At 41.7% G+C, this 25,627-nt stretch overlaps 2 protein-coding genes and 1 long non-coding RNA gene across 4 annotated transcripts; 2 read left to right on the top strand and 1 right to left on the bottom strand.

Annotated features, from left to right (window-relative positions):
• Positions 1–294: 294 nt before the first annotated feature.
• LOC125976700 (uncharacterized) lies at positions 295–18,349 on the bottom strand. Its single transcript, XR_007484485.2, has 7 exons — positions 18,214–18,349; positions 15,884–16,031; positions 10,550–10,641; positions 10,133–10,381; positions 9,084–10,075; positions 8,840–9,007; positions 295–3,800 (listed from the first exon to the last, which is right to left on the bottom strand). It is a non-coding gene; the product is annotated as an uncharacterized lncRNA (long non-coding RNA).
• Positions 1,575–13,933, top strand: cttnbp2nla (CTTNBP2 N-terminal like a). Of its 2 annotated transcripts, XM_049732517.2 has the most exons (8): positions 1,604–1,716; positions 3,750–3,889; positions 4,691–4,795; positions 10,148–10,375; positions 10,567–10,674; positions 10,756–10,944; positions 11,021–11,191; positions 11,279–13,933. In XM_049732517.2, the coding sequence occupies exons 3-8, from the start codon at positions 4,703–4,705 to the stop codon at positions 12,095–12,097; spliced, it is 1,608 nt and encodes a 535-aa protein (XP_049588474.1). In that variant the 5' UTR covers positions 1,604–1,716; positions 3,750–3,889; positions 4,691–4,702; the 3' UTR covers positions 12,098–13,933. The 2 variants fall into 2 exon arrangements, with proteins under 2 accessions (XP_049588473.1, XP_049588474.1); XM_049732516.2 differs by lacking the exon at positions 3,750–3,889 and having other exon boundaries at positions 1,575–1,716.
• On the top strand, positions 14,745–25,051 carry wnt2ba (wingless-type MMTV integration site family, member 2Ba). Its single transcript, XM_049732518.1, has 5 exons — positions 14,745–15,215; positions 17,262–17,482; positions 18,260–18,537; positions 19,117–19,375; positions 21,104–25,051. The coding sequence occupies exons 1-5, from the start codon at positions 15,091–15,093 to the stop codon at positions 21,316–21,318; spliced, it is 1,098 nt and encodes a 365-aa protein (XP_049588475.1). The 5' UTR covers positions 14,745–15,090; the 3' UTR covers positions 21,319–25,051.
• The last annotated feature ends 576 nt before the right edge of the window (positions 25,052–25,627 follow it).

Genomic DNA, 25,627 nt, shown 5'->3' with positions numbered 1-25,627 from the left:
AAAAATGGCTAAACGTAAGGTGGACGCTGAGAACAGGGGGTTTCAGGCCAGGTGGGAGGCAGAGTACATGTTTACGGAGGTAAGAGGCAAACCTGTGTGTCTTGTGTGTGGAGAAAATATGGCTGTAATGAAATAATTTAATTTAGGAAGGCACTATCAAACGTCTAAGAAACACACAGACAAAGACAAGAATATGGAATATGAACAAAAGCTACAGAAGGTGGAAGAATTAAAATGAGGCCTGAAGTCCAGACAGGCTATGTTCACATATGCTAAATCACAAAGTGAGGCTGCTGTCAAGGCTAGCTTTATTGTGGCAAAAGAGATCGCAAAATCAGGCCATATCAGTTGATAATGCATGCACTTTTATTTATGCATTTATCTTGATATTAAGAAACACATTTTGGTTTTAAAAAGAATTAAATTTTTTTGCTGTTTGGCTGTTGAAAATGTTTTCCCTTGAAGTTACTGACAGAGCCATAACAAAATATTGCCATATTCAATTAATCATTAAATAATGTACACTGTGTTTGGTCTTGGTTCAATAGGCTATGTGCAATCATTTCGATATGTTTTAATAAACATTGAACCAGTCCGGCCCTCGGCTTGTAGCAAATTTGTTTTTTTGGCCCTCGGTGTGTTTGACTTTGACATCCCTGCACTACAGTGTAGTTCAATTAGAGTCTAATTGAGAACGAGCAAGTAGTGCCCTCTACTGGCAACTCTCAACTCTTGTGCTGTTCAAGGCCAAGCCGAACAAATGATGTCGCATTGCATGCGTGGCCCAGCTGCTTAATAGCACCAACATAACAGATGTCAAAACCAAGCGCTAAAACCTCTGTAACTCTATAATTTCCCTGGTGAGAGCACATACATATTTATTATTTACCCATTTTATTTCCTACAACAAGCGCAGACGTCTTCGGATGGCTGTTTTGTCACATGAAGGCAGCCAACAGTGATTTTTTAATAGACTATTCTGGAATAATTACACATTCAGGCGTGACGACTGACTGACATTGGAGTATAAAGTTTTGTGTGCCATGCAGTTCTTTAAACATTGCGTAATCTATCCATTTGTGGTCCTCATTAGGGTTTGGGCGAACTGGAGACTATCCCCAGCTGAGTTTTGGCTGTAGAGAAGCAGGGTATATGCACATGCAGAATTTCCATGTTGTTCTCAATATTGCATGAATACTTATACACATTCATATATTTGCATGGTTCGTGTTTTTGTATTTGATGAGTACGAGTGTAATTAATGTTGTGGCCACAGGGTTTTCCATACAGTAAGTACAATTGGTTCCATTTAAAGTCCAGGCTTTTGGTTCGTATGGATCTTCTATGTGCTCAAGCATTTGACTATATTTGAATATGCACGTGAAATTTTCAAAGAGTCGTCCAAATAATGTATATCTAGATCGAGGTTCTTTTCTTTTCTCCGAGGAGCTTAGGAATGCCTAACAAAGAACTCGAACCAAATCCAAGAGGGCAGGACGTTATTGTCCCGCCCATTTTTCTTTGAATAATCGCTCATTGGTTACTGCTCAGTGTTTGCTTTCGCCTATTGGCTAGGACAACTGTCAACAGTTAAACGACTTCCATCCAACTCCGGGATCCGCTCGCTTCGGAATCAAGACGACTCAAATCAAGGTGAAAAGGAGGCGAAAAGTTCATGTCGGACTTTTTTAACGGAACTCTAAGGACCACATGAAGGTAAATCGATGTTGAAATGTTGCTGCAGATGATAAACGCGAGTGTTTTCTTATTGCACGTTCGCTTGATCGTTTTGTTTGGTAAAAAGAATGGGGCAAGTTTGTTAAGTTAGACAGCGAGGCAGGCCGAAACCGTTTGTCTGTCTTTTCTGCACATTTCTGCAGAAAAGAAAGCTGATACCAACAAAGGCAAGAAAAAGTTTGAATTTGACTGCTTGTCTAATTGACCCACCGCGGACGTCCCAGTTGTCTCCATCTGGACGTCAACAAGTAGTCTTGAGAGAGAGAGTATAAGTCAATTATATTGTCTAATTCCAATTGAGCTGGGAGACATCTGCTTATGCCTGCTGCACAAAAACAGGTTTGTTGTTGAAGAACAGCAACAACAACAATAACAAATAATGATAATGATAATATGATGATGATGACAACACAAATTTACACGCTTGTGCATATCAAACATGAGGTTATGCCTCTGAAATCAAATGTGTGACAAAATGTCATTTCTCGTTATTAAGTTATTACAAAAGTTATTATTAAGAAGTTACAAAAGTAAAACGTCATCCAGGCTTCTACCAAGACTAAATATTCCTTATTTATTGCATCCGCTTCAAAATACCAACTTCCAAAAATACTTCAAAGTGGTTAAAATAGTTAGACTTCTTTGGAGCACAAAACGAAAACAATAGAATATGACTGCCTTGGCTGAGGTAATCATAACATCATCATAAAACTCACTGAGAGTTGATTATGACCTGATTATGTAACTTTTCCTGAATGTGCCAAATGCAGAGGGCAGAATGGTGGCAGTTGAGAGATTGCTGGTTTGAATGGTTGGAGTTTAAGCATTCAGCCTTTTCTCTAGGTACTCTACTTCCACTTCCCCAAACTATGCATGTTAAGTTCATCAAAAACTCTAAAATGCCACAATGTCAATCTAAGATTGACTGGCGACCAGTCCAGGGTGGCCCCCGCTTCTGGATAGGCTCCAGTTCTTTTTTTTGTGCTGGCTTACAGTGTGATCATTTATAGACAAAGCTGCTGTGTGTGTTGTCAGTCACCTGGCCTCAGACAAGCCCCCGATTAAAAGATTAACTTGGCGGGAGCTGACGGGCGGAAGTGAAGGCAAGAAACACGCAGCAATATTTGTGTGGATGTGTTCAAAAGAAAAATCACAAGATTGATTTTGTGATCAGGGAGGCCTGTGAAATAAGCAAATGGAACTTGAAAAACGTAAACCCAAGGGCCGTCATGCAAAACGGCATTTAATTAGCATTTCGCCCTGCGGTTGAGGCTGAGTGATGGCAAGAACACTGCGGGCCTTCTTTTGGTGAGTGGGATCAGATTTTACGGCGTAAAAGACAACTCATAGACGGAGTGTCACTCAAGCAACTATATGCAGTCATCTGATCTTAAACTAACAGCTGGCTAATCATCTCCATGCTTTGCTGTCTTGTAATTTGGAGCAGATCAGTCATGGATTGCTCAGAGTGGGCCAGCCGGGACACCTCACCCAGAATGACCTTCTTAAGGTTTCTGAAATTTGGGGATGAAAATTTAATAATGGAAAAAAACCCAAAAAATTTCACTGAATTCCGTAAAACTACATTTCCCAAAAATTAGGGAGGAAGAAATTATATTGTTAGTTGGCAATTGTTTACAGTTCAGAATTTTTATGATATTCCCAAACTATTTTCTGCTACTATTAGCGCCCATTTGTTATGGCATCACATCATAAAAAGACCATATTGTTCAATTTTGGAGATTGCTGGACCACTTTGTCCTTCTCGTAGGGACATGAACGCTCTTCATACCATGTCATTACAAAATATGCCTGGGAAATTTTGCAGCTTTCATATGAAGTGAGGCCGGCTGCCGCTGCTGTCTCTCATTATGCAACCGCCCCCCTCCCACCTTCTCCTGATGACTTCATGATGTGGAAAGTTGCGTAGAAAGGCCTCGGCCCCAATCCATGCAGATCCGTCTCCAGTACCATTTGATGATATTCTTGAACCTGAGCCACTTGCGGTACAGGTGGCAGACACGGTCAGCGCTCAGGTAGTTGTCGTCGGAGAAGACGTGGCTCTATGGGGGAGAAAAAAAAATGTCAGCCCGCACATGCTTGACAGCCTTGGAACCTGGCGGGAAGTTTGGTCTGCAGAAGCAACACAGCTGTGAGATTACAGCGCGGCCACGCTACAAAGAGACCACACGGCATTTTCACACACGCACGCAAAATTGTTACTGTAACCGCTCTGAATAGGACGAAGAAACCAAAATGATGTGATTTACAGTCTTTTCTTATGCAGTGATTGAGGGGTGTTTATTTACACCATGGCAAATTGTGCCAGGCGTCTGTTTGGGGCAAGTTGGGAGTCCCGCTATAAAACATTGTTCATGCAATATGTAATGTTTGGTGGGAATGGCATATTCCAAGGTAATTACACCCACACCTGTTACATCATTTTCCCACAAGGGTCGGAGGAAGCATTTATTTGCAGGGCGGTGTGTATTTATTTAAGTTTGATGACGCTTCTGGCAATTAATCAGCGCAGCGCATCTATTAGAAGGGTTAACTGTATTTTCTTACACAACGTCTGGAAAGTGATTGCGCCTTGGCGTCTATTTGACGGGAGCACAGAAACCATCTTATGGTTGCAGGTGTTTTTATTTGACTGCAGAGACGACCAAATGTCTGTTCGGGGAACGATGTTAGCGGGAGCCCCTTTTATCTACGCAAATAAATGAGGATTATATAACTAAATATACTACAGCCGTGTGTCTTTGTTGTTACTCCTTTCCACTCAGCTGCAGTTAGTGGTACAATGTTTATTAATTGGGAGGCATTTTATTTGTGCAAATACAATTTTTCGGTTAGATGCATATTTCATTATGTTCGTTCTGCATTGGTGAAACGCTCTGTGCAGAGCTGCAATATTTAGAAGATGTTGTGATGTTATTTGTCTTCCTAACAGTCCAAGCTGAACATGGACAGTTTGACCAAGCCGGAGCTGCTAATGCTCTTTAGCATCCTGGAGGGAGAACTGGAAGCACGAGACATGGTCATTGACACCCTTAAGGTACTTAAGCTACTTTTTCGCCTGTGAAAAGTATTGTATCTCCCAAATGTGTTTATTTATTTGTTTATTTATATTTATTTATTTATTTATATTTATTTAAATATATACATTCATATTTAATTATTCACATTTATTCATTCATATTTGTTTATTTTAATTCAATCAGTGGTGGGTTTGGGCAAAAGAACAAACAAACAAAACTAACAAAATCACAATTTGGAGATGGGTGCTTTTCAATGGACCGCAGCGACCTGATAGTTTTACTTGAACAATTTTACTAGGCCCATTTGAAAGACTCCGAATACCCCTTTAAATACGTTTCAACACTCGCATCCGGTTTATGCTCAGTTCCAGACAAGACGATTAGGCTAAGTAGCTGTAAAAACTGCCTCCACTTCCTGTTGTTCCTGATGCGTTGCAACAAGAAGATTGTCCAATCAAAGCCGCCTATGTTTGAGTGTGTGCATCCTTGGAGATTCTGCCTCATAACTGCTTAAATCAGCCTTCTTATAAGCTTTAATGGGTAAACGTGGCTCGGCCGAGTGCAACAAAACCTCCGCCGTGTCTGATGCATAGCAGCTCGCCCCGACCTGGCTGTGTCTTACTTTGAGCGGGATTAATGCTGCCTTTCAATTAAAGGATTCCCTGCTTATTTCCCACAGTCCTTTGCTCTGCTGTAGGCTCACACGCTTGTCTACTTAAGAGATTTTCTTACCTAATAAAAAGGAACTACCAAGAGAGAGAGCAATGGAAATTCCACCAAATAGTGCCCACACCTCTGCAGAAACGTTTATTTTAATCCCCCCGTGCTCTGCGAAAAGTGTTTGGAGTGTTATGTCTAGACCTCCAGACCGCATTCCTGCCTCCCTCCCGGGACGTGGCCATCTAAGGCAAGAAGAGATCCAGTGCGCCGGGTGTCCGATGACTCCGAGCGAGCAATAAACATCAACCAAACTGTTAACCCATTCAGAGCCGGTTTGGCATCAATGAGCCACTGTGGAGGGTCCAATGACTCCTGAGAAAGGCTCTCTTGAGGAAAAGTGGTCACCACTTAGCCTACGGCGTGTCACGAGCGTGGACTTGGAGCTCTACTGGGACCACATTTCAACCTCTCCCAAAGTCATAAGCCTTTTTTTTATTTAGTGTAAAATGTTTATTTAGCTGCTATGTTATATAGCTCGTTTTCGGCACATTGATATTTTCAAGCTGGAACTATAATATAGTATTAAGGTTGGTTGTACATTCCATGTTTTTTTTTACTGGATCTTAAAAAAAACACAAAACAAAAACTCAAAGTACACTGCAACAGATCCCTGAATTTTGAATTGCTGTTATGAGTCAACATTATATTTTATTTAGCTGTTTTTGTATTGCATTTTTATAATCCACTTGGCCTAATTGGCTTGCTGCTGTGTGTGCTGTTTTTCTTTTGAATTTCATTTATCAAGCACACCTCATAAAATAAAATAGTGGATTTCATATATTCTCTCCATGGTGTAGTCACCTGATAAGTCATCCACTACAATTTATATAATGTTTAATTTCTTTCATATGTTGCATTAAAATGACTGACAAGATTAGTTTATGCAGTTGCTCAAAGTAAGTGTCAAACATTTTTTTTGCTTAGAACCGGTATTAATTTTAGTATTATGTTTGACCTTGTTCTCTCTCTAATTGATATTTTCCCTGGATGTGAAGATTAAAAAAAAGGAAGAGAACAAACTTCCTGCCCTTTTTTTTTTTTAAATACCGTAATTTCCGGACTATAAGTCGCGGTTTTTTTCATAGTTTGGGTGGGGGGGCGACTTATACTCAGGAGCGACTTATATATGGTTTTTTTTCACAAATTTTTACTTGATCATTAAGACATCACTTACAAGTATAGTTGACCACTTCCCATGTTATTTTTAGTATAGTTGATCACTTCACATGCTTTTATTTCTTTATCTTGAACATATTCAAAACATAAAAAATAGAGAAAACATCAAATAAAGCAATTAACACTTTAAAGCACCATATCCAAGTCCACTGTCTGCTGTATGTACACTTGCTCCATTTTTGCTCCTCTTATATTTATTATTATTATTTTTTATTATTTGTTTATTTATCATTTATTCAATACTCTTATTTATTCATTGTTAGTGCCTTCTTGGTTTTTTTTGTGTTGCTTGTATGCATATGTGTACTATCTCACCGAGGGATAGTGGAAATGTAATTTCAATCTCTTTGTGTGTCTTAGTATATAAAAAAATATATCGACGATAAAGCAGACTTTGACTTTGATAAAACAACCAAAAAAAAATTATATTTTCAGACGAAACTGGATGAGGGCGCTCTAAATTTTACCGTTGGCCGTGACTCATCAACTGGGTGGGCTTAAGAAAAATGGCACCAAAAAGAAACTCATATTTTGCAGGTTACAAACTTCAAGTTGTAAAATATGCAGCTGAAAACAGTAATCGAGCAGCAGAAAGAAAGTTTGGAGAACCGTGATGTACCAATGGATTACTATTTCAAGTGACGTCAGTAGCGCGGCGCGCCGGTTGTTTACATACAAACGTGCCCACACAAGGACTACCATCATTAGCGGTGATCATTTCTAAGTGACACGGAGGACAAAGAGTTTGAAGGAATTAAGGATTTGGAGTGACATAGAAGGTTTGAAAAACTATTATGGCTTTTACGCACGCCCGGTCTCTACTGAGTCGGGGGCCGACGCTCGGCCGAGTGGCTGTCCGCGAACGGTGCGCGGGGCTCGGACATGGCCATTACGCACGCCCGGTCTGTCTGGAAGTCCACGCCGCCACACGCTTGGAAGTTTGTTTTGTTTAATAAAGAGCCGTTTACCAAACCTACGTCTATCCTTGTACTTTGTTAACGCTACAATATAGTTATATAGTAGATCTGTGGAATAAAGACGAGGCTGACGTCAGGGCGCACGCGCGGCGATGTTGACAAAGGACGAGGAATTTGATCGATGGATTTAATGGAATTAAAGTGCACGGATGGTTTGATAATATTATTGGCTTGTATTATAGTTATTTAAAATATAGTTTATCTATCGTTATATGAGCCTGTGGAATATTTTGAAGCGCAAGCGCCCTCAGCCGTGCGCACCCATTGTTGACAAAGAACGATCGATGGATTTAATGAATTGGAGTGACACCGATGGTTTTATAAACATGTTATTCATGTAATAGTTGTCCTTAATCACTCTATATGTTACGTCAGGCCCGTTCTCAGCTCTTTGTTTGTGTTTGTCACGTTAGCATACCTATCGTTTAGCCTGTTGTTGCTATTTAATGAATTGGAGTGACACCGATGGTTTTATAAACATGTTATTCATGTAATAGTTGTCCTTAATCACTCTATATGTTATGTCAGGCCCGTTCTCAGCTCTTTGAGTTTGTCACGTTAGCATACCTATCGTTTAGCCTGTTGTTGCTATTTAATGAATTGGAGTGACACTGATGGTTTTATAAACATGTTATTCATGTAATAGGTGTCCTTAATCACTCTATATGTTACGTCAGGCCCGTTCTCAGCTCTTTGTTTGTGTTTGTCACGTTAGCATACCTATCGTTTAGCCTGTTGTTGCTATCGTTTAGTCTGTTGTTGCTCGTTCATGACTGTTTTTGGTGTGGGATTTTGTCGAATAAATTGCCCCCAAAATGCGACTTATACTCCGGAGCGACTTATATATGTTTTTTTTCACTTTTTGGGGCATTTTATGGCTGGTGCGACTTATACTCCGGAGCGACTTATAGTCCGGAAAATACGGTACCATTAAGGAATGCTTGGTGTTCTTTGTGCTAACAAGATGATTATCAGGAGAACAACATCAGCCCAAATTCTTTTAGACCATCCCACGCAGTCAAAAAAAAAAAACTACTTCTGGTAATAGACCGTGTCGTTCTCATGTGAGAAATGGAAAATCCACAAATCACCACAATGGCATAAGCTTCTTTTAGCTTTGAAGAAGAAAAATAATTGGTAACTAGGATGCAGTCAAGTTACTGAAATTCATAGAAAAAAATAATTCACCTCTCTTTGCACATGTATGGAATTGTAAACTAATGCTGCATTTTCTTTCCCCCTTTCATGAGTCACTTCTTCAGCTGCTCAACTTTGAAAGGGAAGTTGTTTTTTTTTTTTTTTTCTTTTACTTCTCCTGGCAACGCTCGTCTTTGGCCCACAGATCTGCAGTAGCCACTGAAAGGGAATATTGGACTCATTTGTGCAAAATCCCAAACACGCATATGAAATTTCACATGGCGGCTATTGCTACCAGTGATCCAGTCGTGAATTACAGCACTGATGTTTGGCTTTGCAGTTCATTCCTTGGATGATTCCAAGAGCAGACACACAAAACCTCAGATAGAAAACACAAGTGCTCAGAAATTTACAAGGCGCAGTCTAATTAATAATTTTCGACGACGAGATTAGCAAGGTTTTCTATGTCATGTTTAACATTGGTTTGTCCTCGTCGTAATTTAAAATTATTTTACTTTTCAAATGCTTTTTTTGGGGGGTATTCTGCCAGTCCCTTGCTTTACAGAGCAGACTAATGGAAATAGGTGCAGACTAAGCATTGATTCTTTTTTTTTTTGTTTGAGTCGCAGTGATGAACACCGTTCATGATTAAGGGTGTCCTTGTGCAACACAAACATCCAGAATGGAAAGTCTGACCTAAGATCTTTGCTAAAATGACACATAAGCACACTGACAGGATGCGGGCCGCTTTTACAGAAAAAAACAAAATTTGTCATCCACTTTTTTTTAAAGTGACCTCCATGACTAATTGAAAGAGAAAAAAAATGATGCACTCAGCCTTAACTTTGATGAATCTGTAGAAAACATGAAAGCCGTGTGAGAGGGGAGACTCTTCACGGGAAGCTTCATGTCCAGTCCCGAAATCTTCATCATCTCCGCCGTATTTTTCAGTCACTCAAATTACACAAAATAGGAAAAGGTTTTCAGTTTTATTAACAAAATTAGCAAATGTTGAATTAAAAATATGTGGTGCGCTTATGGTCTGTTCCTCTAGTTTGATTTCTGATAAGAAACAATCGTTGTGCCCAGCTAACCTCAGACGTGCCACCCACCGTCTTTTACAACGCTGTCCACTCCGTCGTCACTCTTCCAAAGAGGATGGCGTTCGCTGTAATCTCTTGATCCTCTTTTGTTGAGACCTTTTCACGCCGTGAACCATCTCGGCGCTGCGTCACCTGCTTCGAGACATCTCGCCTGGCTCTCGGCCCGGAAACAGGCCCTGGCCATCTGTTGTTTCATCCTCGTGTCACCGCTGCTCTTTTGTGAAGTGTAACAATGAAGTACCTGTGTCATCATCAGGCTCAGCGCAAAGAGTTCTTCGTGCAGGAGCGTTACGGCCGCTACGACCTCAGCGACCCCTTCCTGGCTCTGCAGAGAGACGGCGAGGTGGTGGGAGATCACCGGGGCAAGGAACACGCGGCCACTTCCAACCCGCTGGTGGTGCTCAAGCTGGTAGTTAGCCACTGCAGGAGGATGCAGGAGAAGATGCTGGCCCAGTTAGCGGCAGCAGAAAGCAGACACAGAATGGTGGGTCTGTTTGGATGGACAGTACAGTAAAGCACAGGCAATGATGAGTACAAAAAGTTTTTTTTCTTACACTTGCTGTCCATTGATAATGACGTTCGTTGAGGTGGATAAAAACAGGGTGAATTTTGCTGCTCAATTGATATTCTGCAATATTGATCAAAATGCCATGTTCACCTCTGTCTTGTATTTAGGTGATCATGGATCTGGAGGAGGAGAAGAGGAAACACGCCGAGGACACGGCCGAGGGCGATGACGTCACCTACATCCTGGAGAAGGAGCGGGAACGTTTACAACAGCAGGTGACTCAGCAAAAGTTCATTTACCATCATATGTCAGCATCAACAAGTTGGATCATGTGGATGACTCTTGTCTTTCTGTAGCTGGACTTTGAACGTGGCCAGGTTCGGCGCTTGGAAAAAGAACAGCGGCGCGTCACGGATCAGCTGGAGGAAGAGCGAGCGCAGCACAAGCAGCTCTCCTGCGCCCTGGCCAAAGAGTGCAAGTGGGCCAGCGCCAGAGCCCTGGAGGAGGGCCACCGCCTCGCCGAGGCCGGCCGCAAACTGGACAAGGTGGATCTCTCTGTTATAAAGTTCAATTCTAAAATATAGTTTTTGAATATTGCTTCACTTTATGGGTGTTGCTCAGGAGCGGGAGGCCTTCCAGGCACTGAAGGAGGAACTGGAGGAGGAGAGGAGGCGAGCGCTGAGGATGGAAGCCAGGGTGGAGGAGCAGCTGGCCGAGTTCGACACGGAGCGAGAGCAGCTACGCTCGCGACTCAAGAGGGAGGAGGCACACTGCGCCAGATTGCAGCAGCAGGTGGTGCAGCAGCTCATGTCAACAAATATATTATTATCGTCCCAAAAGGTGGAGCCCTATTGATCATCATTGTTGTTTGTTTGGAAGGTGGAGGAGCTTCAGAGGAAGCTGAGTGACATCAATGTGGTGGCAGATGTTCAAGAAGAAGGCGTGCAGTGGGCCACAAAGGTTCCTTTAAAAAAGAAGACCACAGAAGCCAAACTGGAACACAACGAGGACGAAGGTCACCGGGGAGCCGGGGAGACAAAAGTCAACGGGCACCATTATGTGACGGAGGCCGACGAGCTTTCTAGTGGCGGACCCTCAAATGGGAATCCTCCAATTCAGCAGAGTTCCTCCCCGTGCGCTTCGCCCGTCCTATCCAAACATCCCAGCATGCCGACGGGTTGTAAGTCTTCCTACCAGGCTGGAATCAACCAGCGCTTCCACGCCGCCCGCCACAAGTTCCAAACGGCGCCCAATGACCCCGAGCCCACCCAGCCAACCACCAGCACCTCCCCTACACCTTCTCCAGCAGAGTCCAGCAAGCAGATGGCCCGTAGCACCGTCACCCAAGTCCTTTCCCGCTTCACCACCACTACGCAGCAGGCACCCAAACTCTCCACAGTCAACCACTCCCCCTTCGGAACCGACTACCGCTGCTTGGCGGCCCCCCTGTCCCCCACCGCGGGGCGGGCGGCAGCCCCACCTCAGGGTGTCCGCTCGCCCACAATCCCCAGGGCAGACAGGGGAAACCCTCCACCTATCCCGCCCAAGAAACCTGGCCTGGCTCAAGCTCCGACTTCACCGGCTGCCGTCCCGAGGTCAGGCGGCCATTTTAACGACGACCCCCATTCGGGAGGCTGCGGAATCACTTCCGCCCAAGACGGCGTCAAAGAACTGAACGTGGTTCTTTCGTCTAATTAACATCAAACACTGTTATATGACCGTATGATTTTTGTATTTATTATGTCAGTCTAGAAATATGCATGGTTGTTGATAGAGAAAAACAATAATCCGTCACTATTTGCAGGATTACGGTGCTAGCCATAAATTGATGCCTCCTCCCCCAAATGGTTAAGAATTACCTATAGATGCCACAAAACAGGGTTAGCAAACAGCTACATGAAATTCCGTAACTCACTTCAACATAGTTCTTTGCTCCAAAAGCAATACTTTCATATTGCTTTAGCCTGAGGACAAAGAGAACTGTCTGCAAGTTTCACTAACAACGCAGGTTAAAATCCCTGACATAAAGAACTCCTTTCACAGTCTAGATGTATCACTTCCACATGCCTCACAGGGACCAATTAGCATGCAACTTTTTGTTTAGTGCAGGGTTTCTTAAACCTTTAAAGAAGGAGCAAAAAAAAAAAAATGCAAATAGGTCAGTTTTTAGAAAACAATTGAGGATAGGCTCTCAACAGACAAATTTAAGTTGAATTAGTGAACCATGAATATTTTCTATATTGTATGTTCTATTGATGTCCGTAACAATGTACATATATGTATTCTTATTCTTAATATGCGGTCTTTAATTCTTTTATTTTTATAAAACGGTACAGTTTATATTTTTCCTGTAAAAGGTTCCTTATCTACCACAGTATATGATAGAAATATAGTTTTATATGACTTAAATGTATATATAGTTATGATGAAGATCATACATATTATTATACACAGTCACAAACACAGTACAGTTCTATGTATTTTTAAGAGATTATTAATATTACAGCCAAATTGGTATTTTTGTGCACTCATTGTATCACATTCCTCTTCTATATACACTAGAAGGGTTAATAAATGAAACCCAACGACGTGTTTGTTATTCAACTGTGGTCAGCATGTAAAATGTTTAAAAAAAACTGTAAAGCCGCTGCAATGGAATATATTAAGTGCTGTCACCTGAAACTAGTCTTTAAGTGAAATTATTTTCGGAGTACACCAAAAAAGACTTTCCGCCCAATTATGTATTATTTATGCATTAAAAAAAGACCTGTTCAGTATTTTTCATGAATGTATTTCCACATATAAAAATATAAATATTGTTAAAAGGAAATATCTACTAGCGTCAGGAACTCGAATACATTTTAGCTGCACTTCTAACAAATGTCCTCTAGGGGGCAGTATTGGATTTACTCACAAACATTACACCAAAAAAGACTTTCCGCCCAATTATGTATTATTTATGCATTAAAAAAAAGACCTGTTCAGTATTTTTCATGAATGTATTTCCACATATAAAAATATAAATATTGTTAAAAGGAAATATCTAGTAGCGTCAGGAGCTCGAATACATTTTAGCTGCACCTCTAACAAATGTTCTCTAGGGGGCAGTATTGGATTTAGTCACAAACATTTTTCAAGCAGCCTCAACAATACTCAGATACTTCTGTCAATTTTACTTGTCCTAATAAAGGTCATAGGTCAATAGGAGCCAAAACGCAGACGGACTGGTCGACAGATAATCAAGGCTGGCAAGGAAAGCCTACTAGAATATCTGAATTTTGTATACAGTTAATCAGCAGCACTTCAAATTGTGGCAGGTGCGCACTACCTTCGTTTTAATGGCAATGGTCAATTTTGAACACAGGCACATTCTGAGTTATGAGGGTGTGTGCACTTTTGCAATGTATGCAAAATGCTTTTTTGGGGGCAATTTTTTTTAATATCACAAAACTGTGGCATTTGGGCAGGGGCGTGTTGACTGGAGAAGAACTGATGAGAAGTACTGTTATAAATAAAGTCCCGAGAAGAAGATCACCACTGTCACCATTTTGCTTTATGACTTTGCACAATAGCTGCTCTACAATGAAGATAAATGATGGCACAGCGGCGAGTTCAAGGAGGTCTTGCCATTACTGTCCTCCCTCTCCGCCCCACCCGTCTGACATTCCCAACATCCGACGGGTCTCCCTCCGCCCCCCAAATTTAGCTCAGGGCCATGAGAGCAGCCTAGAATAGGAGCTCTTGGACCCCCTGCCTGCCTCTGGGAGCCCCTGGAAGAGTGCAGCTGGCGGTTAGGATGAACAAATGATGACGTCACGATGTCACATCACAGGACATTACCCACACGATGACGAAAAAATTGTCTTATTAGGCAATCACTTGGGAGTTTTTGTAGTCATATTATTTGTTTATTTTATAACATTTATGAAGTATTATTCCATTGAATATTCGCTTTTAATTTGGTGATGCTTAGTTCCTATTTTGATGATTCCAGTTAGATTACTATGGAAAACATAGAAATTTTCTATTATGGTCTTGTTATTTTGAAACAATATCCATAATGTATTTAAATTTCCTGTTTCAAATTTGTTTGAGTCATTTTAAAATCTACAACAAAACAAAGCTTTTGGCTTCTTATGATTGTCATATCTCCAAATTGTTTTTGCATTAATTTTTTGTGTGGTCTCTAATTTAAAAAATGTATGTATTATTTTTGATAAATACTTGATTATTTCTTATTGGTAGTGATATCTTTGAAACTATAAGAAAAAGGGACGTGGTGGGTGGTGGGCTCGGTTCTTATGTGGGCTGGTCGCGGGGGGGGGCGGAGAAGGTGGGTGTGTCAACCCCATCACAAACGTTTGACACGCAAGAGCTGCGCGTGTGCGCGTGGTTGCAGAGTATTTGCGCATCTTCTGTCGCGAACTACGGATATACGTACAGTATATATCATTAGGTTTTTTTCCGATTCTATTCAACGTGCGCAATAATTTTGATGAGTGAATCGCGCTTTAATTGCAATTTGATCCTGACGTGAATTACGCGGCACCTTACCTACGCACGGAACACTGGGACCCGCTAATGGAGCTTCATCACAGTATTTAAGTCTTTTGATTTGATTTTTTTTTTTTTTTTTGGGGGGGGGCGTCATTAACGATGGACGTCGGATTAGCACCGAGCCGCGACCAAACATGAGACTACTATCTCCGGACTCTACGATGGGCAGGAGGACGCTGCGTGGAAACTCCAAAGCCAAAGTGTACATGCTCATTTGGCTGCTGCTCGTCTGCACGCCAAGAGTGGATTCCTCCTGGTGGTGAGGGACCATTGAAATCGAGTTGAACGAGCTACAGAATATACTTTTATATTTATTTAACACTTTCCGAATGCATGTGTGATTACATGGATCTACAAATGTGTAGGAATATTCCGTCATCCTATTTGCATGCTGAGAAGACAATTTCAGGAATATGCACTTGGAAAGTGCATTAAATTAAATAGTAATTATTTATAGTATGTTAAAGGAAGACTAGAAATTAACATACCACTGAAAAAAATATTATTTAAAAATAAATATTACAATATAGCTATAATATTATAAACGTATTATGATAAATTACTCAAAATATAAAACAAATGAGGTAAAATAGACAAGGGATAATATAATATAAAATATAAATAAATAACATAAATTAAATACTTAAACCAGTTAATGTAAGGATTTTCTGAAAAAAATAGCAATGATTAAAAAAAATGATAAACCGAAATAATATTAATTATTATTAAACTAATATACATTAATCAGAATTTATATTATGAATATATGATAAAATTTTCAAACAAACGAATAGTTTTAATGACAATGAAATTAAGGGCTGTTCCTTACATTTTGGTTTACTCATTGAGTTCCACGAGAGGGCCCTCAAACACACGCACAATAACAAACATATTCATAAATCTCAGTAAGAGTGTGTTCAGGTGTACCAAATATTTTGGCCATGCCTTGATGAAGATGAATGGTGTGGTGGAGGATGTACATCATCTCCCCTATCCTGTCCCATCCATCTTTAGCGTCAGGTGTGGGCGCTGGTGCGTGAACAAATGAGCCTTGATCAGTTGTTAAATGGCCTGCCTGCAAGACCAAAAAAAACGACACAGTTCAGTGAGCATTAAAGTGTGTGTGTGCGTGTGTGTGTGTGTGTTTGTGTGTGTGTGTGTGTGTGTGTGTTTGTGTGTGTGTGTGTGTGTGTGTGGAAGGGGGAGGTTGGAAATGGTGGGACATTGTCGAGTCACTTGAAAGTGGCTCTGGATCTGAGCTGAATAAGTCATGGGCAATGCAACACAGTGTGTGGTTATTATGTAAACTCGCCCCAATGTTACATCACAATAAGGCCAAAGTGTATTTTCATATACTGTATAGGCATCTTACAAACAATTTACTTGGTTGTTTAATTTCACACTTGCATGGTAGTCAGGCACTTGTAAACACGCCATCCATTCCGTCAATTGCCACCACCATTGGGCAGGCGCCTCTCTCTGTCCAAGTGTGTGTTCTCAAGTGTCTTTTGGCTCAGCTGCTGTGAACAAGACAATAAACATAAGTAGCGGCCCTGCTCAACTTTTAACATGGGGCCACACGGTTATGCTCCGAGGAGCCACAGCCATAACGGGAGTGGAAACTGGGTGACGCGCAGCGATTCGAGGGACTCTTGTGAGGATATCATCTCGAGTTTTCGATGGTTACTTGTGCCGTACAGCGGTATGGGATTGGCCCCTTTCAAGCATTGCAGTTGAGTGAGTGGAGAAGGAAGCAATAGAGGTACTTGGTCACTGAACAGGAGAATTTCATAAGCTCTCTTGAATGTGGCATCCACCAAGGGCCGTTTCAGGGCCAGGAAACACAAGCACCAGAGTCCGGTTTAAAAGTCAACAATAGGAAAATACTGAAGACGTGTTCATTTCAATGAAATAAAAAAATGTTTTAGCACTAGCATTCAAGGGGAGACCATGTGAGCTATGTGTGAGCTGTTTTGAACTCCCATCCTGCTGTCATGCAACTTATTTACATAATACCAGTCTCCAAGAGGTTTTCCATCTTTAATTTGGGTGGGTGAAGATCCAGAGCCACTTTCAAGCGATGTCATCCAACTTGAGGCAGGTGGCCATTTGCCTCCCCTACACTCCAATGGTGATTGATTTGTGATTGATAAGACTTGACGACAGGCCTCTGATCGTTACTAAACGTGATAATATTCAATCAATTGAAGAAGAAAAAAATACAGATTCCTATCTGCTTTTCAACTGTAAACATTTCAACACTTTCTGCAATGCCACAAAATGACCACCGCTCGCCGTCACGCAGGTACATCGGCACGCTGGGTGCTCGGGTGATTTGCGGCAACATCTCGGGCCTGGTCAACAAGCAACGGCAGCTGTGCCAGCGCCACCCGGACCTGATGCAGTCCATCGGCGAAGGTGCCAAGGAGTGGATCAAAGAATGCCAGCACCAGTTCCGCCACCAGCGCTGGAACTGTAGCACAATGGAGCATGATCACACCGTGTTTGGCAGGGTGATGCTGCGAAGTGAGTCGGCGCAACTGGGATGGGGAATGTGGCTTTTTTCCAATGTGTGTGAGACACTCCAGTTGATCACCCTTGTAAATGTCTCTGCTACAATCAGATAAGCACATAATGAATGGATGTCTCATGAATAATTCCGCTGTATAAACACAAAGAGGTGTTTTTTTTTCTCCTCCTCGTGGGGATAAGGGAAAGCGGGAACATGTATTTTTTTCTTGGAAAAAAACAATTGAGAGATCCACACTGGTAATGTATAAACCGTAATAGGAGATGTAAATATTTGGGGAGATGTTTCTGGCATCCGGACAAAGCTTGACGGCCTGACATATCGCCTGTGTTCTGCTTGGTTGCGTGAGCTGGAATAAGGACAGGAGGTGGAGGTGTGTGTAGTGGGGGGCCCGAATAAACCCCCAAATCTTCTCAAATGAAAACAAAGTCCAGTGACTGAGAAAGTATCCACATGTGCACACGAAGAAAAAGGTGAAAGGAGAGTCGGCCGTGCTGTGATGTCACGGTTGACATGCCGCTACAATCCTCCATACGTGGATTGATTTCTCCATGTACTGGACATATGCTGCTGTAAGGAGCTATGGATTGTACTAAAGAACCAACCAAATCGGACAATTCCAACCACTCTGACAACTATTTTGTCCAGACTAAACTACAATCTGTACTATGTCACCCAGTTCCACAGCAGTAAACCAACCAAACAGTATACATAAAAAGGTACTCACTGGTAAATTTACGGCATTTAGTCCCACTTGTTCCTCTTCTGGACAGGCAGCAGAGAAGCAGCCTTCGTGTACGCCATCTCGTCGGCAGGGGTGGTCTACGCCATCACCCGTGCGTGCAGTCAGGGCGACGTCAAGAACTGCAACTGCGACGGGCACAAGCGCGGTCAAGGTAGCGACCACCGGGGCAACTTTGACTGGGGGGGATGCAGTGACAACATCAACTATGGCATCAAATTCGCCAAGGCCTTTGTGGACGCCCCAGAGAGGATGGTGAAGGATGCCAGGGCACTCATGACTCTGCATAACAATCGCTGCGGAAGAATGGTGAGTTTTTGTAAGGTTCTGAGTTGTTATTAGCTAACATTAGCATCCTTTGGGGTCTGCCAACAGCTGTTTTCTAGGACTGCACGCTTTGGAAGACCCCATCTGCGTGGTCTATGCCAAAGACATTAGGTGTCGACCCTTGATAACAAGTTGCGTTTGAGTTGTTGACTAGTTTTGATAAAACTGCTGTTATGTTTGTGTACTCACTATCCGATAGCTGTCATTCAAATCTGGGGTGGAGGTGACACATTCGTAGGAAGCTCTGAAAAAATATTCATACCTTGTTAAGAGACCTCGTTCAAGAGCTTTCTACCCTTACATGACGATGGCAGATGGCTTCATGTATTAACAAACATAACTGGCAGTAGCTGGAGCCTTAACCTTTGTTCAACTCGTTGGTCTCGTACTTGCATAGACTTTTACCCTCATGCTCTCATGTATATGTCCCATAGCCCATTGTTTCCTCTCGAAAGAGGATCTCTATAAGAAGAAGTGACCTACCTCTTAGGGTCATTCACACCTTGGCCGCGGGCCAACATGGCAGGCTTAACGCCCCGTCAACTCTGACCTCTGCTGCAGGCCGTCAAGCGCTTCATGAAGCTGCAGTGCAAATGTCACGGTGTCAGTGGCTCCTGCTCCCTGAGGACCTGCTGGCTGGCTATGTCCGATTTCAGGCGGACGGGCGACTACCTCCGCAAGAAATACGACACGGCCGTGGAGGTGACAATGAACCAGGATGGCACAGGCTTCATGGAAACTGACTTCAAAGGGAGTGCCAAGAATGAGTTGGTGTATGTGGAGAACTCGCCAGACTACTGCCTCATGGACCGAGCGGCAGGTATCACAAACGTTCGGCATACACTTCGACTAGCACATCAGGAAAACATGGACAGTATTATTTGAGGTGTGGGATTTGTTGCTAAAGAATAATAGCGACTTGAGATTGGAGGTGAAAATGCCATAGGGAATCTGTGTGAACAAATGTGCAAATTTGTTTAGTATGGGATGAAGTGTCGCTACTTGAGCAGAATAACCGATAGTCGAGCTGGTTTTCCTAGAAGTACCTCAGGAGGTGTCCATTAAGTTTGTCATTATTGACCAGGGTAGTTTTCAGGAATATGTTGCTACAATTAGCATTTAGGGTTTAAGACTGATATCTGGATCTACTTTTTGCGGTTTAAACAGGCACTCGCTTGATGCCACATTACCTTGGAAAACAAAATGAAAACCCAAGGCGTCAAGTGAAGGTTCGCATTCCATCACAGCTTAAAGTCCATCGGTATGCCCTTTCCCATCCGCTTTAATTCCTGCCGTTTGCTCTGCCTTGTTAAGGATCCGTCTCCCTGCTCACATGCAGTCTCTTCAACAGAGCGTGAAGGCGCTCACCAGTTCTTTGCTTGATGACGCGGTGCACTTTTAAACTAATACCTTCACTCCTCCTTGGCTTTGGGCTGACACCTGATGTAATGACTCAAAGGACAGGTTGTTAAAAAGTGATCTTAAAAGGAGCTTATGATGCCTCCTCACCACTAATCTCTATTGTGTAGGAATTCACTGCCCGAGGATACATGCAGGCTTAATTTTCAAATCCTTCCTTTGGTCACTTTAAGGCAGGGATCCCTTCTCAGCCTGAGGGAAATATCTTCTCTTATCCCTTCTCTTTACATCAGGGATGCTCGCTCATTATTGGTGGCATCTGATCTTCACACCTGAGCACAGTTTGGGGGGGTCAGAGAGTATTCAAATGACCTGTCTGGGAATGTAACCTCTGTGGGAAAGTTGATAACTGACTTCAGACATTGAGATTTCTTACAAGGTTTTGAGCGTCTTGGTTTGACATTGTGAGATCATTGCCTGACAGTCTGGAAAAGATTAGTTTACAATTGTGGCTGCAAGAGGACAGACTCCAAAAATGGCTGACGAACCCATGAAAACAACTTAACACCCCTTCTGGCCTGTCTTTCACAAAATAATAGATATGAATCTTGGTGTGACATTTTCAGATCATTCTATTCAAGATTTGAAGAAATTTAAGAATGATGACCACTACAGCGTCAACTGGAAACAGACTCTGACTGACCTCAACTATCTGAACAATCTGGTGTCACATATCTTCCAACATTGACACTGTGGACAATTTGACAAAACAATGAAGAAGTGGAGAAAGAACGACTGCTCGAGTTCCATCTAGAAACAAACACCGAGTATTTCTTGGGGTATCTGGTGTGAAATATCTTACAGTGTAAATAGTTTGACAGTAAGTAGTTCCACAAACTACTTGACTGTTAAGAGTGCAGAGTCCTTGGATGACATAGCGAGTAAATTCAATTAAGGTCTAAGGGAAACCGTGACTGCTACAAACATTTCGCTGTTGACTGCAAGTTTTTGTTCTCACATACGTATATTCCAGTATAAATAAGATTCTTGGTTTGACAATTCCGCCCGTGAATAGTGAGTGGCAGAGTGCCGATAAGAAACACTCACCGGTAGTTATTTTAAAACGTCAAACTGGAGATGTGAGTGGATGTGACCCCATGATATTAACCGACATATTTTGGCTCGGTAGGCTCCCTGGGCACGGCGGGTCGCGTTTGCAACAAGTCATCGCGGGGAACCGACGGCTGCGAGGTGATGTGCTGCGGCCGAGGCTACGACACCATGCGCGTCAAACGCCTCACCCAGTGCGAGTGCAAGTTCCAATGGTGCTGCACAGTCCAGTGCAACGACTGCGAGGACACGGTGGACGTTCACACCTGCAAGCCCCACAAGCAACCCGATTGACTTGACCTCACCTAAGGTCATCCCGCCGTGGTGTTTATTGCGGGATTTTTCACAAGAAACGTTTGGCCAAGGATCTTTAATGACTGATGCTAAAACTGGAAAATATGTCCAGTAGTGGATTGTGAGCAGCTTCAACGTCTTTGATCATTTGTGGCAATTTTGAAATATTTGCTGAAAATTGTATTATACATACTCAAGCAGACAGTGCAGTCAACCCCTAGATTAAGATTTTTTTTTCAATGAAGATAATCAGAAATACAGTCTAGGTTAACATGATAACAAACTTTCTTTATAAGTGTACCTAAACATTTGAATGGTAGCGCACAGTATATCTGAAACTAGCATCTTACGTTGAGTAGCTAGCAGTTAGCGGCTGATGAGATGGTAAATTCCACCACTGCCAATAACGATCTGTAACGTTCTCTTCCCGTGTCAACCCTGCAAGGAGCCTCCCTTGCCTGTACGAAATCTACTGGAATCTTCCACCCCGCTGCTGATCAGTCACAAAAATGTGTTTGTCAGCGAATAGTTCTCTAAAAAACAATTGCAACCATTGAGCTGAGTGATAATAGCCCTGATGTTTAGCAAATCCATCTTATTCTAGGTAAACATCAACAGACTTTCCATTTAATAAGCAATAGAGAGCTTCTGGAAACGGCTGCAATTGTATCTCCAACAAGTGAGGACTTCTTGGCGAAAATCCCCAGGGGAGAGAGCGAAAAAAAGCACCGTCTTGTGTTGATGTTGGACACTTGTTGTTTTTGCACATTCACTTCTGCCGCCTCATTGAAAACCTTGTTCGTTTCTACCTCTGGTCCCTTGTCTTTGTTTCCATCTTTGCTTGTTTTCATTTGCACACGCACAACCTCAAGCCTCATTTCTTTTTTTTTTTTTTTGCTCTCGCTCCATGCTTGGATGTTTTCGTTGTGGTCACAAAGTAAATTTCCAAATATTCAGAGTATTTCGGTTAACAAAAACTGCAAAACCTTGGCAGGCTATGTGTTGGCCTCGCAATTTCTGCGTTGCAATGAGAAAAATCAATGACTTTTGTAAGTAGTGGGGACAGAATGGTTGGTATACCGGTGTGAAAGAAACCCACAACCATCACGGAAATAGCTTGAAATGGACAAAACTTAAATCCGACAAACCACAAAGCTGTGAGTATGCCATTCAGATAATAATGAGCCAAAACGGGAGCTTCTTTGGCAATTTGCTTACGTTCTGGATCTGAGTTGCCACATCTGGCATAGGCTGCCTAAAATCTGTGCAGAGTACAATGAAATCTCAAGATACCAAAGCATTCTGGAGCACAACTGTACAGTCCAGTGTCAACCTGGACAATTAAATGAATGTACATTTGATCATTTCACCTCATCCACAATCTTATATCACACAAAATCAATAGACCACTCAAAGTACAGCAACTCTCTCTAGAGTTTGAATGTAACAAGGTTTTATAAGGCAACAAAAATGAACAAAAATTTGGTCCTTTTGTTAATGCACTGTAAAAAAAAAAGAGATGTGCTGACCAAAAATACATAAAAAAAAAAAAAAAGACTATTATGAGTCACTATTTGCCGGAATGCTTTACAGACCCGCATTCCTGTTGAATTACTTTGGTTAAATGTGATGACCACTCATCTGGCAAAGAAAAAGACATCTGAAATAGTTTCTGACAAGCTAGAAAGTCTTTCCTATTTCAGTATTTCACACATATACATATGGTTATAAATATGGTTTGGAATAATGGAGTTTTTTGTTTACAATCTTGCATTGTTTGTGATAAATCATGTAAATTTCATTGCAAGATTGTATTTGTTGATGAAATACAATTTTCTTTGTGCAAAGTATTTTCTACCTGAATATATAAAGGTTTCTAGTACGTAATATAGTTTTTAATGGTAGGAACATGTAATTTTGATGGCCTAAGCTTACATATTTTGTTGTAAATTACTTTCATTAGGAAATCAAGTGTTTTGGGGTAAAATATGGAAAACCTAGTCAGATTTCTTTTTTTCCTGGACAGTGCAACTGAGCGAGCATTCCTCCAACTCTAAATAGTGTACAAGAAATGAAAATGAGCCAAGACGGAGCCTCAAATTGGGACTTCTCAACATCTGGTTAATGCAGCCTGAAGTCATTCTAAGCCCAACAGAGAATCTCTCAAGGGGCTTTAAGAGGGGTTACTAAATGGATGTGACAAAAAGTGGCCAAATGTGAAGCATCGACATTTTTTCTGAGGAATAAGAGCCAACGGAAAGTATGTGGTTTCTTTTGTTTTTGTTTTTTTACAAGAGGCCAAAACGTGAAACAATACAGAAATAATGTAAATGATGACAGCGTGGGTCGTGTTTATTGTATGAAATGCTACTTTTTTTAAAGGGGAAGTCAACCAAAAATGTTTTTCTTTAAAATATGTTGTATGTGCCCCGAGTAGTTGAAATACAGTGTTCTGATTAATATTGCATTTGTTGAACATGAGGTAAGTAACAAAATTCATCCGTTTTTATCCATTTCAATGGGCGGCCATTTTGTAACTTATACTGTCGGCTGAAAATGACAACACAGTTACCTAGTCTCAGGTCACAACCAATCACGGCACAGCTTCAGAAAACCGGTGAGCCATGACTGGCTGTGACCTGAGTCTACTTTAAGAAATGAAAACACCTGCACACACACCCTTGCGTGACATCACAACCGGCGACTGTCTTCACCGATTTCGCGGCACATTTCCGCCCAGGAAGGCTTTGATTGCGCTGCAAAGCTGCCACAGTGCATTCATAATAACGCTGATGATGATATTTCATATTTTGATGGCGTGACACTGGATCATAGCCTTTTGGTCGGGGAGGTATGTTCACCTCGCCAATGCAGACCTTCCTGCGTCTATATTAAACCTTGTTGATCCATCCGGTGTCACTCCTACGAGAGCGTCGACCCACTCTCCTCCCACTCGGCTACTACATGCCATGAATGGGATGGAGACAATGCGAGCACCTACAGTAGGTCGGGCCGCGCTAAATAACTTCAGCGGGTTCAGTGTCAGGTGACTTTCCAGCCAAACAGTCGACAGTCACCGCATAGTAACAGCGTGACAAAGTCAACGGGATTTAAACATGGTTCTAAAAACAGGTCAACTCCAGTTGAAAATGATACATTAGATAAAACATGTACTCACCTAATATCTTTGAGGATGTGCGACAAACAATCATAATGTACTGAGCAGCCTGGACAGAAATGCATGTTAGAGAGAACATTGGACTGCAAAGCATGCAGCTTTTATGGCAAAGTCAATCATTTCCATTTAATAGCATAACTATATTTGATTATGTTCAGAAAAATAGGATAAAGTAAAAAGTATAAAATAGCAAGTATGTTGGTATTTTTTGTTTTTAATTTGTTAGATATTAGGCAAGCAATATGGCTTTTAGGAAAATCCTGCCGTTTACTGGTAAATGATGGCGTTTTCATCAATTGAGTGATTAAAAGATTAAGATTGTTGTTTTTGCAGAACAAGACATTTTTGTAAATGTGTACAGGATGATGTGATGGTTCAACATTTTTATGCAACTCTTAAAGACACATTGTTCATGAATATTTTGGCTGCTTTCTGAATGGTATGATACCTTAAATCTTCACAGGCTGTGCTGTCGTACAATTCAACACACTTCAAATCTAAAATGCTGTGCATTTGCTGCGAAAGCAATAAAGCAAATAAATTTCCCTCTTCTAAGACACAAAGTGATTTAAATGAGGGCTCTATGTGATGTCAGGGGTGTCTGAAAGTTTAACAAAACTAAAAACAATCCCAGTAGAATTTATAAAGAGCTATCTGTAATTTTTCTTCACACTAAGCATATTGGGAGGGAGGAGAGTGATTTAGTGCTGCGTCCCTAAAAACAGCATGTTCAACTCTATCACATGATAAATATATGAATATATACATCAAATTGAGAAACATCATGATGTAATTAGGCCATTCTTGTAAGTGCATGCAGCCCATATGGCCTCGCTGTAATGAAGTCATTCATTTTAGCTGTAAGCCATACTAGTGACTGATGGTACAGATATTGAATAATCATTGCCTGCCACAGTGTGACGCAGAATAAATGAACATTTTGATGAGGCAAGACACAATCTTTACATATAATGATTTGAAAGAAAGCAGACACTGCAGAGGTAATTTTGAATTTTCAAAATCTTCTGGGTATATTTTTAGTTCGTAAATATGTCCCGTTTTGGATAAACCAGAGAATGGTGATACAACGATCAAACACAACTAAACCTCCCGTAGAAAGATCTGCCGTTT

Source organism: Syngnathus scovelli, chromosome 11 (genome assembly GCF_024217435.2).
Source record: "Syngnathus scovelli strain Florida chromosome 11, RoL_Ssco_1.2, whole genome shotgun sequence".
NCBI classification, from domain to species: Eukaryota; Metazoa; Chordata; class Actinopteri; order Syngnathiformes; family Syngnathidae; genus Syngnathus; species Syngnathus scovelli.
Note: the sequence above shows the minus strand (reverse complement) of the source record. Positions and strands in the feature narration are given on the sequence as shown.

What these genes read in the sequence shown, in the direction of transcription:
- wnt2ba (XM_049732518.1), top strand. Translation starts at nt 15,091, where the DNA reads ATGAGACTACTATCTCCGGACTCTACGATGGGCAGGAGGACGCTGCGT. An exon ending in AGAGTGGATTCCTCCTGGTG is followed by an intron (nt 15,216 to 17,261) that starts GTGAGGGACCAT and finishes GCCGTCACGCAG; the next exon opens with GTACATCGGCACGCTGGGTG. An exon ending in CCTCATGGACCGAGCGGCAG is followed by an intron (nt 19,376 to 21,103) that starts GTATCACAAACG and finishes TTGGCTCGGTAG; the next exon opens with GCTCCCTGGGCACGGCGGGT.
- cttnbp2nla (XM_049732516.2), top strand. An exon ending in CAGAAAGCAGACACAGAATG is followed by an intron (nt 10,376 to 10,566) that starts GTGGGTCTGTTT and finishes TCTTGTATTTAG; the next exon opens with GTGATCATGGATCTGGAGGA. An exon ending in CCGGCCGCAAACTGGACAAG is followed by an intron (nt 10,945 to 11,020) that starts GTGGATCTCTCT and finishes GGTGTTGCTCAG; the next exon opens with GAGCGGGAGGCCTTCCAGGC.